General features: G+C 54.3%; 2 protein-coding genes and 1 long non-coding RNA gene across 10 annotated transcripts; 2 read left to right on the forward strand and 1 right to left on the reverse strand.

The window, feature by feature from the left end:
- The first annotated feature begins 1248 nt into the window (after positions 1–1248).
- Positions 1249–3487, forward strand: l3hypdh (trans-L-3-hydroxyproline dehydratase). Its single transcript, XM_088361547.1, has 6 exons — positions 1249–1395; positions 1633–2120; positions 2204–2373; positions 2530–2652; positions 2747–2884; positions 2947–3487. Exons 2-6 carry the CDS (start codon positions 1640–1642, stop codon positions 3070–3072), a joined length of 1038 nt encoding a protein of 345 aa, XP_088217673.1. The 5' UTR covers positions 1249–1395; positions 1633–1639; the 3' UTR covers positions 3073–3487.
- LOC148381313 (disheveled-associated activator of morphogenesis 1-like) lies at positions 3217–18866 on the reverse strand. 8 transcript variants are annotated; one of them, XM_088361544.1, is made up of 27 exons: positions 18704–18866; positions 11506–11789; positions 10889–10978; positions 9295–9366; positions 9089–9183; positions 8695–9028; positions 8520–8630; positions 8337–8440; positions 8196–8262; positions 7968–8085; positions 7752–7890; positions 7573–7631; positions 7312–7499; positions 6952–7236; positions 6773–6880; positions 6415–6444; positions 6082–6179; positions 5910–5994; positions 5726–5832; positions 5538–5626; positions 5297–5465; positions 5098–5205; positions 4967–5027; positions 4745–4876; positions 4070–4240; positions 3779–3994; positions 3217–3645 (listed from the first exon to the last, which is right to left on the reverse strand). In XM_088361544.1, exons 2-26 carry the CDS (start codon positions 11707–11709, stop codon positions 3782–3784), a joined length of 3237 nt encoding a protein of 1078 aa, XP_088217670.1. In that variant the 5' UTR covers positions 11710–11789; positions 18704–18866; the 3' UTR covers positions 3217–3645; positions 3779–3781. The 8 variants fall into 8 exon arrangements, with proteins under 8 accessions (XP_088217670.1, XP_088217668.1, XP_088217669.1 ...); XM_088361542.1 differs by having other exon boundaries at positions 3217–3701; XM_088361543.1 differs by having other exon boundaries at positions 3756–3994.
- LOC148381314 (uncharacterized) lies at positions 12319–17081 on the forward strand. Its single transcript, XR_015854331.1, has 3 exons — positions 12319–13002; positions 13080–13338; positions 13428–17081. It is a non-coding gene; the product is annotated as an uncharacterized LOC148381314 (long non-coding RNA).
- Positions 18867–19267: the final 401 nt, after the last annotated feature.

Below are 19267 nucleotides of genomic sequence, written 5' to 3' on the forward strand. Positions count from 1 at the left end.
ACATTTTTTACCTCTGGATTATTACGCTTGAACCGACCTACCCGCAAGACTATCGAAAACCGGAATGGTGTCAAACTGACACCATTCCGGTTTTTTGCTACACTATCTGACTTGTATGAATGACACCCGTTTCTAAGTTATAATTTGGGTATTTAGATTTGTCTGAAAGTTACAAGGCAAAGACAAAGGCAAAGACAATGGCAAAGACAAAGGCAAAGGCAAAGACAAAAGCAAAGTTAAAGGCAAAGACAAAGGCAAAGGCAATACAATACTGTCACGGATCGGAATGGAGCAGGGCGACCAAATGCAGCTTGGGGGAAAAGGTAGTTAGTTAGTTAGTTAGTAGGGAGGATGAGGGGACAAACCAACGGAACTGACAAACTAACATATCTTCCTAACAAAACCAACAACAGGACTGACAGACAGACACGATAACAGCAACGGAACGGACCGACAAAGACGCGAGACAAAAATACATCAACGACCCGACAGAGCGTAACACAGACAGGACTTAAATACCTGACAGGTAACGAGAGGCAGGTGACTGATTAGTACATTGATTGTGAGTAGACACAGGAAGGGAGGGGCGAGTACACAGACGCGGACAGAAACCATGACAACCTACACATAATAAAACAACCGGGGACAAGTCGTGACGAACCCCTGGTTTAAGTGAAAAGTGCCACACCCGCCCTCACCCCCACTTTCTGATTGGCTGTTTGATCTGTGACGTCACTTGGACACTCTACTAGGCACGCCGCCATTTTCAGGTGTACATAATAGCTTTATGCAATTTTTGTACGTGTCAAGCATGTGTATTTGACTACTTGCTCTTTATTTGGGGGACACCAACACATATTACACAATGTAAAACACATACATACTGTCATATAAAGCAGCTAACCAAATGTCAGATTTTTGTTTTCATGCCCCAAAAAATAAAAACAAGGAATAAACCACCAGACACATTTTTAACAGGTTTTAATGTTTATTAAAATAATAATAAAAAAATAAAGGTAAATTTCAAACCAGCAATCGAATGTGAAATCGCAGTAGATATATTGGATAACAATATCTAGGCGTATATATGTCTACACGTTATTTGAAGTGTTCTAAAATCAAGATGACCCAAAGAGAAGCATAATCATTCACTGACTGATGCGTTGATGCACGGGAAGGAAGGCAGTTGCCCCATTGACTCGTTCGCGAAGGGGAAAGTCAGACTGAACTGAAAAAAAAAGAACGAATCACTTCGGGAAGTGATTCGTTCACTCTCGTTCACTGAAAACGTACGTTCTTTTGAACGAATCGTTCACTCACGAGCCAACGCTATGCTGCAGTGGCAGAAACCAACGAAGAAAAAGTGGCATTGAAGAAGAAAGTTTAGTCGAGCAGGTAAACGTGAATATTTGACGTTTTCACTCTTGAATTAGTTCTCAAGACGTAGTTTAATTAGTTTGGTTTGCAATTGCATAGTTGAAAGCCAAAGTGTCACTCGATGTGAAAGGTCTTGAGGAACGACGCGTTAAAGCAAGCAACAATCAGTCAAATCGGTTATTCTGTGACAACAATGGCATAAACTGCAAAAATCTGCGGACAAAATCAATCTGAAATGTTTGCTTTGCTGCACAGGGCAGCGATGGATGTTCGACTTCCGCCACACGAGGGCGCCAAGCTGTCGGTGGTGGACATGCACACGGGCGGCGAGCCTCTCCGCATCATCGTGAGCGGCTACCCGGAGGTCAAAGGCCAAACGTTGCTGTCCAAGCGGCGTTACGTGCGGGAGCACCTGGACCACCTGCGGCGAGTGCTGATGCTGGAGCCGCGGGGTCACTACGACATGTACGGCGCCTTGCTGGTGGCCAGCGAGTTGCCCGACGCCCACCTGGGCGTCTTGTTCATGCACAACGAGGGCTACAGCACCATGTGCGGCCACGCCGTAGTGGCCCTGGGACGCTTTGCCGTCGATTACGGCCTGGCCAAGGAGCCGCGCTCGCCCGAGACGCCCGTCAACATCCACTGCCCGTGCGGGCTGGTCAGGGCCTTCGTCGAGTACGCCGACCAAGGCAAAACGGGCGCGGTGAGGTTCCTCAGCGTGCCGGCCTTTGTCTTTGCCACGGGTATATATACACCATTTATTTTTCAATGTGTATTTTAACCGACCAATTCTTAGGCAAATTGATTGAAAAATTGATTCTGGCAGACGTGACGGTGGCGGTGGAAGGCTTTGGCGATGTCACGGTGGACATCAGTTACGGAGGAGCCTTTTACGCCTTTGTGGATGCGCGACGCTTTGACCTGGATGTGAGGGAGTCCCGGACCAGAGATCTAGTGGACGCCGCCACAGCCGTTACCAAAGCTGTCAAATCGCAGGTACGACGAGGTCATGGAAGGCTGGCTGGCTGGCTGGCATGATCAATCGCGTTGATGAAGTGTGTATTGATCATGTACGCTGTCAAAATGCTTCAAAAATCTCAACAAGTGTAAAAAGAAATGGGTTGATTAACAGCATCTTGTTCTTCCTCCTAGGTGAAGCTGCGCCACCCGGTGAGCGACGACCTGGCCTTCCTGTACGGCACCATCCTCACCGACGGCAAAGATGACTTCTCCTCCGACGCCACCGCCAATGTCTGCGTGTTTGCCGAAGCGCAGGTCACCTACTGACAAATCAGTGCAACGAGCCTCCGTCGGGACTTAACTGAAGCAAACATACTGAGGGCGTGCTACTTACGTTTGCCGGTTGAAGGTGGACCGCAGCCCAACCGGATCCGGGGTGACGGCGCGAGTGGCCCTCCAGTACCACAAAGGTCAGATCCGGTTGAACCAGTCAAGGACGTTCCAGAGCGGCGCCACGGGGTCGCAGTTCACCGGCAAAGCCGTGGAGGTACCTGCCTGACCGGCCGGCGTGCTGGACGTTTGCTGAGCCTGTGTCTTCAACTTGTGCAGGAGACCACGTGCGGCGACTTCAAGGCGGTGGTGGTGGAGGTGGCCGGCAGAGCTTTTTACACGGGAGCGTCTTGTTTTGTGCAGGAGGAGGCGGATCAGCTGAAAGGTGGCTTTCTGCTCAAGTGAGCTAGCCTAGCTCGCTACACGTCGCATCGGTTCAAATACAGCCGTGACGTCGCGGCGCATGTTGACATTCTGATCCGCAAGATGGAGCTCTAACTCCATCTAGTGTCTCATATGTTTTCTATTCAATGTATAAAAGCGCAAATATTGGTTGTTTCGGTATATTTTTAATGGCATTTTAGCATAGGAACTACAGCTTGGTATGTGCAAGTGGAACAAGCACGTAACCTTTACAACCTTGCGTGTTTTTTTTGAAACACATATACCGTACGTATGTCATCTAGGACATACACAAGTGTCCACACTCCAAATTGCTTGGAAGTTTTAGGCCCAGGCCTGGAAAAGTACCGACTTGACGTGAAAATTATAAACAGTTAAGGCCAGCTCTTAAACAGTGATCTGATATTACTTATAGAAATGCTGCACACGTGTCCAAAAAAAAAAAGAAGCTGCTTCTCAGCGACCTTTGCTTGCGGTTAAAGCTCTGACGAGGGGAAAAAAGTTCAACTTGAGTTTCCGCTCACCAACTTTGTACAAAATGGCCTCGCGTTTGGAGTCTTTAAGGGGATCTTCAACCTGTTTGGAGGAAGGGTTCATACGTACCAAAAAAAACAACAACAACTTGACGGATCCTGTCAAAAGGCGCCTCCGTTAGCCATGAAATCAAAACAAAAGCAAGGGAAAACCTGGAAGGTGCGCGGAGAACAACCTCCTACATGTTGAGCTTTGTGACGGGTCGTTCGCGCCCGCCCTCCGAATTCTGGCTGTTGATGCGCTTGCGGTTGCGCTTCATCTTGGACAAGTCCTTGTCGAAGACCTCGCCCGAGCGCAGCGCCGACACCAGGTCGTCAAACTCTCCGCCGTCGTCCTCGCCGTTGGCCTTAGCCTTGCGCGCCTTGCGCTCCTTCTCCCGCTGCTCTTTGAGCTGCACGGCAACCCGACCGACTTCAGAAACGCGGAAGCGCGGTGGCTCGACGTGGCGCGCGCGAGCGGCCGTTACCTGAGCCTCCATTTTAGCCCTGCGCTCCTCTTCCTCCTTGCGCCGCCGCATGTTGTCATTCTCCTGCTGCGCCTCGCCGAACGACTGCAAGAACTGGTCGAAGATGCCGAAGAACTCGTCGGGCTGCATCTTGCCGGCGTCCTCGCCAAAGTGCTTTACGGCCTTCACAAACTGCGGGAGGAAGTGGGAGAAGGGCCCCTCGGCGATGAGTGGCCATTTTACGGAAGACTCGTTAGGGAGCCAGTTCTTTGAAATAAAAATGCTTTGAAAGCCACGCCGGCTCACAGCTTGACCGGCGGCTGATTACAGCCCAGACCAGAGTCCAAACGGAGGCGACGACTTTTCACAGCAGGTTAACGAGAAGGCAGGACGCGCCGCGCCGAGCCGAGCCGAGGGACCGGGTTTCGCTGGAACTGTGCAACGTTCGAGTCGGAAACCTTCCCCCATGTAAACGGTTGTCAGCCCACAACAGCAAGCATGAGCGGAAACAGGAAAAAAAAAATGCCAATAAAGCGGCGTCAGCCCAACAACGTGCTCAGGTTTCCTCTTGTAAAAGCCTAATGGAGGCCTGACTCTTGTTAAAGTTGCTCTTTGGTGTTTGCGATGCAGCAGCTGTGGCGTCAACGCGCTCACTCGCTCGCTCTCTCCCCGCACGGTAATTCCCGTCAGTCTTACCAAGTCTTTGGCCTCCGTCAGCGAGTCCTCCACATCCGAGAAGCTGAAGCTGGCCACGGTGATGAACTGGCTGACCACAGACACAAACTTGTCACCCGGCTCCTGCGCTCGCTTCTTCTGGTAGTCCAACTCCTGGCGTGCGGAGGGAGGAACAAAAAAGCAGGCCAACCTTTAGTCAAGCGCCCCCCGACAAAGAGTGAGCGAGATTTGTGGCCCACGTACGCTCTCCACGCTCTTCAGGCCGCTGCGCAAGTTGCCCACGTCTTTCTCCAGCTCGGTCATGCTGCAAGCAAGCATTCGGTGAGCGTCACCTGTGCTCACGCCGCTCGTCGGCCGTAGAAAAGTCCACCTACTTAACTTTGGCTGCTTCGGGGACACTCGGCAGGTCACCGTGAAACTTGAGCACTTTGGGGTATTTCTTCTCCAGGATGGTGATCAGGTAGTGCAGAAGATTGATGTTCCTGGCAAGAGGGAAGCGAGCGGCGGGCGCTAAGTAAGCACACCACGGGACGTGGCGGTCGCTGGCGCCGCCGGCGGGGCGCCGCCTCTCACTTGTCGATGCTGGATTTGGTGTCGGCGATCTTGTTGAGCGAGGACACCTTAAAGCCGTATGCGTTCCCCCGCTGGCCCTTGTTCATGTAGTTGCCGAAGGCCAGCACCACCTCCAGCAGCTGCTTCAGGTTTCTGCTGTGCAGGACCTCTTTGGAAGCCTTCGTCAGAGCTGCGGAAGGCGACGCAATCAACGGCGGCTTTCAAAGTCAGAAGACGCTCGCTCGCTCGCTCGCCCACCAACCTTCAACTTTGGGCTTGATCTCCGCTATCCGCTCGGTAAACTTCTTTTTGAAGTACAAAGACTGCAGTCTCTGCTGGTAGTGGTTTATTCTGGACGGGCGGGATTAAAACAGGCTTGAGTGGGGAAAAGTTGGGAGAAGCGACAAAGCGGGGCTGGCTCGGTTTTTTTTTTTGTCCCTTGCAACGCACCTGCTCATCTCGTAGAGGAAGCGGTCGGGTTTGGCCATGCGGTCCAGCTCGTGCTTGTGCTCCTCCAGGAGGTCCACGTCGCTCTTCTCTGGCACAAATTTCAGCAGCTGAAAGGCCACAAAGGGGTCAAGGTCCAGTTGTCTGCATTCCATTCCAGCAGATGAAATCAGGTCCATTGCGGCACCTGCTCCAGCATGTCTTTGGGAAGGTCCTCCTGCTCGTCCATGGTGAGGATGGCCCTCTTGATTTCCTCATTGGACAGCTTGAGCCTGCAGCACAAGACACGTTAGCGACGGGTCGAGCGTGGCGCTCGCTCGCTCGCTCGCTCGGGCGACTGTGACGGACGGCGGCGCTACCTGGACAGGAGGATGTTGCAGTTTTGCGCTCGCCGGCCGTCGATCACCGACAGCTCCCTCACCTTTTTGGAGCCCGGCGCGTCGTCCTCGGCCTCTTTCTGCGAGGCAAACGTGCCCTTTTAGTGACTCGCTGTCGCCCACGCACCCAAACAAGCTGTCTACGCAACACCCAAAATAAACGCCGCACGGGAAAGGTCAAGACGGTACGACAGACAGGACGGACACGTCTTGCCGATATGGCGCGCAGCAAACGTCAGAGCAGAGCGTGAGGTGGACATAAGAAATTGGCAAGGGCCTAAAAAGAGCAGCAACTCTGCTTGCTCACTCACTCACCTGTTTGCTGTTATTGATGGTAAAGAAGTCCTAAAGTGCAGCCGGGAAGCAGGGGGAGACGCAGAAGCGGTCGTTAGAATGAGTCAGGCAAGTTACGTGATGGCAGCCCGCCCGGCCGGCCCGCCCAGCCGGCCCGCCCAGCCGGCCCGCCCGGCCGGCCCGCCCGGCCGGCCCGCCCAGCCGGCCCGCCCAGCCGGCCGGCCGCAACACGCATGCACACACGCAAGGCAAAAGAGCAAAAGCCGGTGAGACGTGAACGGGCTCAGACGGCGCGGCTCACAAAATTCGCAGTTCTTCCTGTGTAGCCAAAATTTTCAGCTGGTTTCCAGTCCCCCAAAATACAGGGCCCGAACGATACCTGCTGTCTCTGATAGGCCGAAAAGGTCTTCTCGATGTCCTCCAGATCCAGAATTTTGAAAACCCTGGCGTCGTCCACATCCATCCAAACGGTGCCATCCAGTTTGTTCTGAGCGACAGACGAGAGAGACACGTCGTCGTGCTGGTCGTCGGAGCGCAAAAGTCGCCGACGTTCCTCACCTCGGCCAACTTGGACCAGTTGAAGGATTTGAGCGGGTTGCACGGCTGCGGGATGTTCTTCTTCTGCATGGAGGCTCCCAGCGGGGCCCCGGGCGGCAGGGGGATGCCTGCCCCGGGCGGGCAACCCGGCGGCGGCGGGGGGCCGCCCGGCGGGGGAGGAGGGGGCGGCGGCGGCGGAACCATGGCGCCGCCCGGAGGCGGCGGGCGCAGGCCGGAGAAGGACGGCACGGGCGGGGGTGGCGCCGGGCCCCCGGGGGCGCCGCCTGGAACCAAGGTGACTTGTCTCTGCAGGGAGGAAATGCGCGTCGGATGAAAGGCGCCAGCCAGCGCACACGTTGAGGAAGCGGGCTCGGGACGTACGGCGCTGAGCTCGTGCAGGCGCGCGCTGAGCTCGGCCACTTGCTGCTTGACGTTCTTGTGCTCGCCGCTCTCCTTCTCCAGCTTCTCCTTCATCTTGTTGAGCGTCTGCATCATGTCCTCCTTCTCCTGCGTCTTGGCGTCGCATTCGCGCTCCTTCTTCTCCAACTTCTGCTGCAGCTCGTGGTGCTCTGGACGGGGCAAAAGCGGGAGGGAGGGGCGTGAGCGCGGCGGCCGCAGACGGCCGGCGCCGGCCGCGCTCACCTTTGCGCATCTTTTCCGCTTGCTCCTTCCACTGCTTCACCTCGTTCTCGTTGACCAACCTGAAGGAGATCGCGTGGTTTTAGCGACACGGCATCTTTTCAGGGTCATCACCAAAAAAATAAAAAAATTAAAAAATGTCGATTTTCCTATGGGCCACTTGTGGTTGAGGCTGGACTCACATGCGCACGACATTTTTCACATTGAAATTCTCCAGTGGCGTGACGTCAGGATCGTGGCCCTTGTCGTTCTGCAGCACCATCTGCTGGACGATGCGATCCAGTAGCAGCCAGTACTGCACCGTGTTGCCGCTCCTCTTGTCTGCGCACACGAGGAGGCTTGTTGTTGTTGTTGCTGCTGCTGCTGTTGTTTTGACAATCAAATGAGCTCCGACTCACGTGGCATGAGGAGGCAGTGATGGAGGACGGACATAAAGTGCGGGAATGCGTCGGTGTGGTTCATCTTCTTGCGGATGAGCTCAAACACTTGGGTGGCACTTTTGGTGTCGATGTGGACCTGCGAGCGGACGACAAACAGACGAGTGGCTGAATGGGCTTTTTGGTGGACGAAGGCCGTCCGGCCGTGCGTCTGTCCGTCCGTCCGGCCGTCTCGCCCCGTCTGCTCACCGACTCAAAACGCTTCGACAGAGCCAGCTCGTCGTCGTTCCGCAGCATCTCAAAGTAGTCCAAATGCCTGCGAGGAGATGAAAACGGCCCAGATGTTTTCATTTCCCTTCTTGCGTGAAACACTCACAAGCAATCTCTCACCTGTCTAAGGTGGAGTTCTCATGAGAACGCAGCTTATCGATCACCGGTTGGATCCCCAGCATCAGAAACTCGTATCGCAGGTGGATGCGGAACTCCAGGCTTGTCTGGAGGAATAAAAGTTTGGACTTGGCGCAGGCAGCCACGCAGGCAGCCACGCAGGCAGGCAGGCAGGCAGGCACTTACCTCTCCCGCGCCTTGACTCAGCACAGCATTTATGAAGGACATGATGGCCGTTTTCAGGTTGACCTCATCTCTGTAGCGCCCCGTGCTGCGGTCCAGGTCATTGATCAGCGTCTGGGGGCAAAGGTCACGTCAGGGGCGGAACACAATGTTTCTGGGCGAAGCGGTTTGCGGGCACCTGAAAGCGCGTCCGCTCGCAGGCAAAGCGCTGGTAGTGCAGCATGGCCTCCAGGATCTTCCTGTGGCCGCCGGGCACCAGGCAGACGGCGCCCATGATCTCCAGCACGGCCACCTTGGTCTTGACGTTGTCGGTGGCCAGGCTCTGGGCGATGATGTTGATGCTCTGGGCGTGCGAGAGCACGTGGGCACGACCCTGAGAATTGTTCATCAGCGCCTTGATGCAGCCGATCAGCGAGGTGTGGATCTGCGACTCGGTGGTCTCGTAGTCCATGCTCTTCAGGAAGTTGAGGATGCACGTCAGGCCGTCCAGGTCGATGAAGCGCGTCACGAACCTTTCCACGTATTCACAGTTAGGTCTCAACACACCGACGCCAGCGCCGAGGTGGCGTCACCTCATAGGTTGAGTCCTGAGGGCGGTCTTCAAGCTCTCCACCGTTTTGTTCCTCTCCTCCTCGTCTTCCTTCTCCAGGGCCAGGAGCGTCTTGCGCTGTGCCACAAACATCATTTGATGGCATCACTCCAGATGCTTTTTGAAGAATAATATCACAACAAGGAAGGAAAGAACCTCAAGCAGTCACAGTTTTGTGGGGGGACTTACAGCTGCCATGGAATTGAGCTGATCGATGTAATATTCCGGCCAACTGGTCGCACTCTTGTTCTCCTCTTGTTCCTAGAAAACACAATGGACAATTTGTAACGAAGCCACGACAGTCCGGTGGGAACTGCGTTTCAGTGGGCCAAAAAGTAGGCCGGCCCGGCCCGGCCCGGCCTGGCCCGGCCCGGTTCCTTTGAAGGAGTTCCACAGCTGGAAGCGCAGCTGCCTGAGGAAAGCGGCCAAAGATTAGCGCAGGCTGTTCAAACTGTGGATTGAGGACACGGCTCGGCCTCCTGCTGACTTTTAATCCCTGGGCGGGCGCGTTTGGAAAATGCGGTCCGAGTCCGCTCCGTCAAGGCGACTCTGGCACGTTAAAAGACACCCCCCCCCCCCCACTTCACGCCTATTAAACGCACGGCAAGCTGCGAGGCGGGCACACTAATTGGGCGGTAGTTCATAAAGCGGCAGAAGTGCAGCTTTTTCTTGGCACGGTCGTCTAGCAGGAAGTGACAGACAGCCCAGGGGGGGGGGGGGGGGGGGGGGGGGGGGGGGACCCGCCCCAGCCACCTAGCCACCGGCCAACTTGCCAAGTGGAGCTTGGAGAGTTCATTAATGGAGCAGCTGAAGGCTCCAGAACACTTGCTTTTTTTTTTTTTCTCTCATGTTTTATTGGAGAGGTCAGACCGTAACAACTCAGGCGTATTTCTGCACTTAACAAAGGAAGTAGGGAGCGTATTTGGGCAGAATTGACTTTTGCCGACTGCTGCGTGACTGGACATGGAACACCTGAGCAGTACAGCCACAGAAAAACAAACGCTGGTGTTTGATGGCCTTTCCTGTTTGCTCCCACCGGCCGGCCGTGCGCTTCCTCGCCACGCACGGACGGCGACTTCCCCTTTGGCCTCGAAGCTGACTCGGCGCAATCGACGCGTGTGTCACCGGCAGAAAAACGTAGCACAAACTCCTGCGGTGAGTTTGATTTCCCAACGTGTCATGCGGGCGGAGCTATTTTGGGCTGCAGATACGAGGCCGCTTATCTAGGACGCGTGAGAAACGGCGGAATACTTCTTTTTTTTTTTTTTTTTCTCACGAGCTGATGGTTGAGATCACACGGCGGTAGACAACAAAGAGCGCTTCACGGTGAGTTGAAATGAAATCAAAACGAGGGTAAAGTCAAAGCATGATTACTGACGGGTGATTTTGTGTCAAGGCAAACTAAAAGTCCCACCGCCTGACATTCTCCACGAGCACAGAAAAGTGCCGGCGACCTTTTGGGAGGAGCTCAGCGAAGCCTGAGAAAATAACACCGATGAGGTCGCGCCGATGTCGGCGTCATCTAATTGAAACCAGGTCGGTCGGGCGTTTGACGGAAGGTAGGGAAAATACACGACGGGCCGACGGCTGTTTTGACAGCTTGAGCGCAGGAAAAAGTCACAAGGGCTCACGCTCGGATTTACGGCCCCATTGATGCTTTTATCACCAAAGGAGTTGAGGTGAATATTTGGAATTGACACAAATGATGTTGAATGATTCAGCCCCGTGTGCTTGACGCACATCCCGTTTCCTTATGGAAATGATTTTTTTTTTTTTTTTTTACCTTCTTTTTGCTGCAGTATATCTGCCACTTTTTCTCAGCGGGCAGGGCAAACATGGCTTCCCTGTGCTTCTCGGTGAGGTCCAGCTCGTCCTGCGCGATGGGGGAAAGAAAAAATAAAGGATCATTACAAAAGTTGACATCTGGAGACAACATGCGTCCGTCCCCGAGCCACACGAGGCTTTGCAAAACGCCTTCCATTAGACGGCGCGCACGAGGCTCGCGTGTGGTCACGAGGGCAAAAAAAGCACGTGGCCGTTTCCTTTTGGGCAAACACGGCGACTGGGAAACCTCTCCCGTCGTCACGCTCAATTATGCGCTCACAAAGGGCAGTGGACAAAAACAAGCAATTAGACGGCGGAGCGCTTGGAACATGAAGAGCCGCTGAATGAGGCCCATTGATGTGCAAAAAAATGTCATGCTTACAGAAAGTGGAGTGGAAGGGGGGGGGGGCAAGCCAAATTGGAAGAATGGCACCGTGGCCTTGTTACTCACAAGATGAGCTAAACTAGCAAGAAGCGGCTGTTCCGGACTTGGAACGCTGCCAAACACAATGAACTAGAAAGGACTCGTTTCCACAAGCTCCAAAATGAGAAGACAGACTTGATACGCTCGCTCACCACCAACTCAGAGAAGATCCCGTCCAGCTCGTCATAGCCCGGCATGGGCAGCACCGGCTCCATGGCCTGCGGGGCAAAGTCTTCCCGCAGCCTGTAGGTGATCTCGGGGTGCTCGCTGTTGTTGAAGCAGCAGAAGAAGAAGGAGGAGAGGCCGCCGCCGTCGGCGCCGCGGTTGCCGCCGCTGCCTCGCTTCCGGGGAGCCATGGCGCTCCCTGGCGGGCCGGGCTCCTTCCTGCCTGGTCACGGCCTCCGGCGCCTCACGGTTGGGCCTCCGTCAGAGCCTTCTGAAAAAGACACGGCGGCCGTCCTGAGCATTGACTCATTTCATTCCTTTCCATTCAACTGTGCCGCTCCCTGTTTTGTCATTACACGGGTGACGCTGTTTTGGCCCGGAGTACAAAAAGAGGTCCCGTGAAGCCTCTCTGAGCGATGAGTAAGCTCGTGCGGCCGCCTCAATCGTCGCCATTGTCTCGGGAGGCGGACTTTCCCTTCCCGAGGCCCGAGGGAGGCTTGGCTTGTGAGCAACCGTCTTGGCTCCGTCTCGCAGGGATGAGCAACGCCGCCGCTGCACAAGTCGGTAGCAATGTGTCCGACGGGCGGTTGCGTAGCCAGAGCAGCTAAAAAGGGGCCGCACGTGGAAGCGCAGCCAAGCGCTTCTTTGTTTTGACACATCCTTGACGAACGGGGGCCTCGGCGGGCGGCAGCTGCGCCGCTTCTCGCTTCTCTGACCATATTTGTCCACAAAGCTGCCCATCTTTTCCATGAGCTAAAGCCGGCAGTAAACTTTGTGTTAACTCTGGAGAGCGAGAGACGGGGGAGACGTGAGCGGCGTGCGCGTCGGGGTTCTGAAGAGAAAGGGCACCAGCCGGCGGATGTTGCGAGCGGCAAGCACGGACGGGCCCCAAAGGAGTCTGCTACACGGGAGCTTTAATCTTCTTTTCCGATTTGGGATTTGGGATGGATCAGACTGGACGCGATTTGCCCATCATCTCGCCGCGTAGGTGCTAATGCCATTCCAACCTACATATTTGCAACAAACGGAATGGCGAGATGCTCAAAGGTTAGCGGGATTGAGGGCACACACACAATTTTCAACACGAGAAGCGTTGTGGAAAAAGGGGAATGTTCAGAATGGATCTTGGAGGCAGGCCGTGACCTCCCTTTCATCCAAGCACTTGGGGAAAGGTGCCCGAGCTGCAGGTTCCACATTCCTGCTTTGGAGAGAGCTTCATCAGTTAATACTTGGATACAGATTGGAAAATAAGTGGGCCACGACAGAAATGCTGACTGGCAGGTTAAGAGGAGATTAATATCAGCGCCTGGCGGAAGGCCAAAGTCGTACGTAAGACGCGCCTGCGGGGGTCTCCGGTGCGAGCGTCCGGGCCGGCTGAGCTCTCCGATGTTGCCACCTTTTGAAATCATTTTTGTGCGTCAGCGGGGGGGCATTCCACAACCTTCCGAGTAACACGTTAAGTGGCCGAGTAACTGGAGACGGCCGTAGGTTTTGCACGGGAATATCACGGTGTCGTTTTTCGGACGCGCCTGCATTTTCGTCATTGTTTCGTTTCCCCTAGGGCGCTGCTGCAACTATCATCCTACCCCTCGACAATATTTGCCGCCATCTGACACGTTGGTGTTATTTGGGAACGAGGAGCCGTGTGTCTCGAGCAAACACGCAAAAGTGACCCTTGGCTTTAGTTAAAAGGAAACGAAACCCAATGCAGGGCATCTTGCCAACAAAGAGCACTATGACCGACCATCCATTCGTCTCCACGATACGCCATCTAAGCACCGCTACGGATGGAGCGCGTCCATCCACTTGGTCGTCCTCAGGTGAGCTGGAGTCGACCCCGTTGCGCAGTTTCTTTGACAAAAAACAGACAGCGGATTGCATTGTTGGAATTGTAATCTCTCTTCCACAGCCCCCCTTTCAGTTGCTATGGCAACCAGAGCAGTTGCCGGTCGACCGGCGCACGCTGTGGTGGGCGTTTTCTTTTTCGGTAAGCCACCCGTGGCCCTCGCGTTTGAATCTTTGCGTCCAATGGGATCGCCCCTGTATGGAGGTGGACCAATGTTAAAAAAAGAAGCAGCAGCAGCAGCAGCAGCAGCAGCAGCAGCTCTCTGGAGTGCGGCGGCGTTCGTGCCACGACACTGAGCAAGTGCAACCTGAGAAGCATCTGGAGAGCTCCCTTTGCTCAAGGTGACTTTCCTTTTCATCCATTCGTCAAGGCACGTTTGCACCGACCTTGTCATTACGGGGCATTCCCGTCGCTCGGCGCCTGCTGTCATCCGCCCCCCCCGGACGTTTCTACGGCAACACGGTTTTCCGCTAATTTGGCCGACATGATACCATCTCCCTCCCGCCTCCCTGAGCGGGACGGTTTAGATTGGAGACGGACCGGTGATAAAAGGTGCCCTGACCCCGGCCCGGGCAGCCCCACGCGCATTCCAGGCGGCAGATAGCGCCGAGCCAGCCGCCGGCAGCCCCCTGCGAGCGCTGGCTCGCTCGTTCGATCGGTCTTACCCTATCCGGGTCCTTTTTTTAAAATCCCCCCATCTGCGAGGCGTTTAACCCATGCGGGCGGAGCGTTCTGCTGCAGCTTCCATCCCAGAGGTATTCCAGAATCTGCCGACGGGTGAAACTAAAGTAAAAAAAAAAAAAAAAAGGGAGACGAGCTGGCCAGCGAAAACTTGTGCCTGCATGGAGAGATCCCCTCCCCTCGCTCGCCTCGTTCTTCTGCAGAATGCAGCGTGGGGGGCGGGAGGGGAGGGGGGATACGGGCACAGATGTTAGCGGCTCTGGGCCACGCCCATTTTCATCACTCCCTCATTCTAATAGGATGCGGTTTGTGGGAGGATGGCACCCATCTGGGAGACCGCCCCTCCCCTCCCCCTCGTAGTCAGTCTCCACCCTGGCCTGTGGACAACTTGTTTAAGGGTTTGTTTGGAGAGCAGCACGAGGAGAAACAAAGGCTGGGTGTGAACTGAGGCAGGCGTGTGTCGGCAACTCTAACCAAAGCGCAGCTGCGCATTGAAGATCAGATTCGCCGGGCAGGCAGGGAATGGAAAATGTTGGAAGAATCGTGACAGAGTTACTTTGACAAGCACGACACGGGAGACTTTGCTGCCGTGTTTTTGTGCACAACACGTCGCACGTGTTGACAAAACAAGTTGGCAGGTGGCAAGCGAGCATGCAAATCGGTGCGGCGGCAGTGGCAGCGGCGGACTGGAGGTGACCCTGAAAACGCCGCCGTGTGATTGATTACAAGGCTGTCTAATAAGAAAACAAAAAACGGACTTGTTGACGCGCTCGCGAGCGGCACAACACGCCGGACCTGTCGGAAGCCAGGCGGAACGGCAGATTGCAATCTGATCTAAAACATCTCGACCCCGGCGACTTTTTGAGACAAACTCGGCCCGATTGCGAGCGACAGTTGAGGAATGCGTCGAGGGGGGGGGGGTGTATTTTGACTGCTGGCGCGGTGGAGGCCGGCCGGGCGACCGGAAAGCAAACAACGTGATTCAGGGCGGGACCTGTTTCTTCTAAATCCCACCAATGCGGCAGGAGACCCCAAGCGGCACAAATTAAACGGCTTCTATGGGTTCCCGCCCTCGGCCTGGCTTGTAATTACCCCCTGGAGCAGTATGTCACCGCTGCCGACATCCCGTAATATGAGCAATCATGAAAAGGGAGCTAAGTTGGGCAAAACCACAAGTTTGGGGAGTTTGGATCGGGGCTGCGCTCGCCCTATATGGTCAATAAATGAAGTGACGTAAATCACCGGCGTGACCATCTTGATAACGGGCTACGGCTACTCTATTTTTGGGACCGTTTCGCTAACACGCAGTTGAATAAATGAACTTTTATGAGCCATTTGAAAGGCGTTTTGTGTCAACAACGTTGACAGAGTTACTGTGCTCTCGCAACTTGAAGGTTCCACAAGGGCAACAAGAGTCCCGTCAAAGTGTTTGCACTACTGCTCATTTGCAGCATTTGCGGCTACGACGACACGCCAAAGGGCCTCAGCGACGGTGAGCGGCCTCGTAACAGATTGACAGAGTTGGCGGGTCGAAAGGCCGAGGATTAACTTGTCGATCCTGACAGAAGTAGGCCGAGTGCACCGAGTGCGCGGGGAAACGAGCCGCTCCACGTTCTGCAAAGTGGACAGACAGACAGACAAGGAAGACAACCCGTAGAGCCCTGAGAACAAGGCTCGTGGGACGTGTCACGAGCTGGACCTGAGCGGCGGGCGGGCGCGGGCGGGCGTTTGGCTACGTTAACAAGAAAACCGGATCGACTTGACTGTCGGCGTGCCCTGCGGCGTCCGTGGCACGTAACAACCGTCAGATCACTTAAGTTGTGGACGGCGGCAAAAGGAGGGAGGACAACATAGCCTCAACAAAATTCCCCGCCAGGAGCAAACTTGCCCCAACTTGAGATAGATAGGGTGGCGCGGCGGCGGCGGCACGTCAGGAGCAGCGCGCCGCACGCCGCTCTTCTTTCTGGCACGGCTACCCGCCTGGCGCTTTCCGCTCCTGTTCCGCACGCTTGGCTTTTGCGCCGGGCCGAGACGCCGCTCGGCAGCCCGTCCGTTCCCTTTCGCGGAGCTGACGGGATGGCGCGCCTCAATTGCTCTTGTTAGGCAGCTGCCATGACTTTGGCAGTGACTTGCAATTAGTCACAACGCCGTGACCTGAACATGGAAAATGACGTTTGCTACATTTTGGAGCGTCATGCTTCTTGTGGGAGCAGGCTCTTTTTTTTTTCTTTTTTCTTTCAAACCGAGACACGTTGCCTGTTATTACCGTACATGTAGCGGCCTGAAGGCAACATTTGCGTTAGATGAGCGTCTGGCATGAGACCAACGCGGCGGTGGCATGAAACAGGGAGCCGCAGATGCGCAGACGTTTTCTAATTTCAGGTGTGTCAGGAGCGGACGATTAGCGCCAGAGCAGGCATGCGAGTGTTGAAACATGAATCCCGCGTGGCCCGTAAAAGCCTCCTCCCATCCTCCAACTCAGATGCTGCCTTTGTTCAAGCCACAGCGTGATCTTTTAAGGCTCCTTCGTCTCTCGCTTTTACTGCAGGGCAACGGCGCCCGCGGAAACGTAGAACAGTCTCACTTCATAAAAGCGTTTGTAGCACAAGGAAAAAAAAAACTGAACTCGGCCGCAGTGAATCCAGATGGGCCTGAAATGAATTTGTCGGGTCACCCAGTTCTCGTTCTAGTTACAGAGCTGCGAGGACTGCAGACGAAAAGACTCCAAAGAGCTGCAAGTGATGCTTTTTATAGGGTCTCCAGTTTTACTTCTTACAAAGCATTTCCTGCCGTCAAAATATGACAGACAGGTAAACTATTCAACTTCCTAAACTAGCTCGAGGCTCGGCTGGAAAAGACTTCTAACGACGGACGTTTGCTCGTTAATAATTGCAACAATGAGGTCTCCGGCTCGGCACCAATGTGCAGAATGTCAACTCGGCAGTCGGGCGTGACCAATAACGCTCGCCGAAGGGCTCAGCTGTTCCAACAACAGGGACAAGTGCAAAGCCGGAGGGCCGGATTGGGGGCAGGGTGTGGCACGGAGGGGCTGGGGGCGTAGGGTGACGCACGGTTGGGGTGGCGGAAGGGTGGGTGGGGGAGCAGTGTGGGAGGAGGGGGGCGGGGGGGGGTCGCCCTATGGTGACAGACCCTGTCCGGACGGAGGAGGGATGCCAAATGAAGCCATTGTCCGGCCCAAATGAAGCACAAAAGAGGCGAAAACAGGCCGATTGTTGCCGCGGAAGGACCTCGGCATCCATCAGGCACCAAGACGGGACCGTGACAAGGCCGAGAAGAGGAGCTCATTGGATCCCCCCCGAACGCAGGCCAACCGTGAAGGACAGGCACCCCCCCTTCTACTCTTTGTAATTGGAACGCTCTCAGTCCATTAACCCGCTTAGACCATTTAGGAGCACTGACGAGCAGGAACAGGTACAAAACGCTAAGTTTTCCCAAAGCGCTGCCGAGGAATTGCTGATCTGGGCACTTTGTATGACTCTTTTACGGCGGGTGGCTCGTCATTGTCTTTTTATGACCTCGCTGAGTTTTCATCGGGAGGACGCAGCTGGAGTTGACGGTCAGGGCAAACACCCAAATGTCTGTGGCCAAAACACGAGCAGAGGCCTTCGGCTGCGTTTACACTGAAAACATTGACGTCCGCACAGCACGCCACCGTAGCGAGCCAAGTAAGTAGAGCAGCTAGCTAGGTGGGAGGGAGGGAGGGAGCAAGGATTCCCTGACAAGGCGGCGGCGGCAGCAGTCCACTACAAGCATGTACAGGCCCTGGCCTCCCTCCATGCAGCACAAGACGTTGAGAACATTTGAATGCTGAGGAATGCCAGCGCTCGCTGAGAACCGCCTGCCTGCCTGCCTGCCTGACTGATTGTGGAGAAACCCACCCCGTCGGATGCAATTGGATTCATCACACAAATATCCGTTTTACCATCTTTGTTGTCATATTCATTCCGTTTGCCGTGACTTTGTTTTAATCAACTTTCAGGGCAAACTCCGACTGGTGCTACTTTTGCTGAAGAAAGATCTGGTCGTTGGTGACTGTTTTAGTCAACATTCAAAATGTGATCTTTTTTGCTTGAAAAGAGTTTTGTTGCTACTTCTTTGAAGTATTCTGGAAAATATCAGAGTACCGATAGTCCGGGTAGTTCATCGCCAAATCTTGGGCACACTGCCTTCACATTAGCTTCCATTGTTTTCAAGAACAACAGGTGCATACTATTGAATTCAACATGCATCAATTCTTAAACATTGATACGCAGGGGGGTGGATGACGTCCAAATGCATCAGTTGCATGCTCTTGACAGGAGCAGCGCTCTTTCACTGTATCAAAAGTCACATGAGGATCCTTGCTGCCAGGAAGTAGACGGTGACACCTTGATTTGGAAGCAGCTAGAGTTCAACAACAACGACAAGCAATTGAACAACAAAAACACTCCTTTGTTTGGACAAACAACCACAGCAAAGCGCATGATAAGAAGCTCGGTGCTAGGTGCGGCAGTCACCAGACAAGACAAGCTGGCTGGCCGGCCGGCACTGACCGCCGGCTACGGACGTCACCGCCGAGCGAGGAGGGAGCGAAAGCCTCCACTAATACCGACTTACAACCGTCGATAATAGAAAAGAATGCAAAAAGCTTCTCTTACCGCGTCCTGTTGAACATTCTCCTCGCCGGGCGGGTCGGAAAAGTACGACGGACACAGTTGGAGGGACCCAGCGAGCGAGCGAGCGAGGGAGGGAGGGAGGTAGGTAGGGAGGGAGGGAGGCTCCGCGAGTGACGGTGAGATGGCTTTAACTGACTGGCCGCTTGCCTGCCTGCCTGCCTGCCTGCCTGATGAGTCTCGCGTGATGTCATCGATGTGCTCCACCCTTCGTTGCGCATGCGCCAACCTGGATCGCAAGGAGAATGCAAACAGTTCATTCAACGGTCACCTCATTAGGGACGCCTGCATTCCCACAATCGCTTTGTTAGTCGATTTATTTTGTTTGTAGCGACGTTGTTGATACGTAAAAATACAAATCAATATTTATTTAGAGTTTTTTTAAAAATTTGTAACTCAACTATGGTAAAATAAATACGATTTTCTCATTCATTATTCCTTTGTTGTGCATGGAGTTTATGACTAAAGGTAAACTACTTTGATTTATTTATAAAGGTAAGCATGTATTTAAAATGTTGGCAATAAAACAGAACGGGGAAAACACAAGAT

This window comes from Syngnathus floridae, chromosome 19, assembly GCF_059516105.1.
Source record: "Syngnathus floridae isolate MCC-2025c chromosome 19, RoL_Sflo_1.0, whole genome shotgun sequence".
NCBI classification, from domain to species: Eukaryota; Metazoa; Chordata; class Actinopteri; order Syngnathiformes; family Syngnathidae; genus Syngnathus; species Syngnathus floridae.

Bases quoted from the DNA above. Each gene is read 5' to 3' on its own strand.
- l3hypdh (XM_088361547.1), top strand. From the start codon at position 1,640: ATGGATGTTCGACTTCCGCCACACGAGGGCGCCAAGCTGTCGGTGGTG. The intron at 2,121-2,203 runs GTATATATACAC...TGATTCTGGCAG, and splicing joins GGCCTTTGTCTTTGCCACGG to ACGTGACGGTGGCGGTGGAA. The intron at 2,653-2,746 runs GTCACCTACTGA...TGCCGGTTGAAG, and splicing joins GCGTGTTTGCCGAAGCGCAG to GTGGACCGCAGCCCAACCGG.
- LOC148381313 (XM_088361544.1), bottom strand. From the start codon at position 11,709: ATGGCTCCCCGGAAGCGAGGCAGCGGCGGCAACCGCGGCGCCGACGGC. The intron at 8,086-8,195 runs GTGAGCAGACGG...GTCCGCTCGCAG, and splicing joins TGTCGAAGCGTTTTGAGTCG to GTCCACATCGACACCAAAAG. The intron at 4,241-4,744 runs GTAAGACTGACG...TTCCTCCCGCAG, and splicing joins TGACGGAGGCCAAAGACTTG to TTTGTGAAGGCCGTAAAGCA.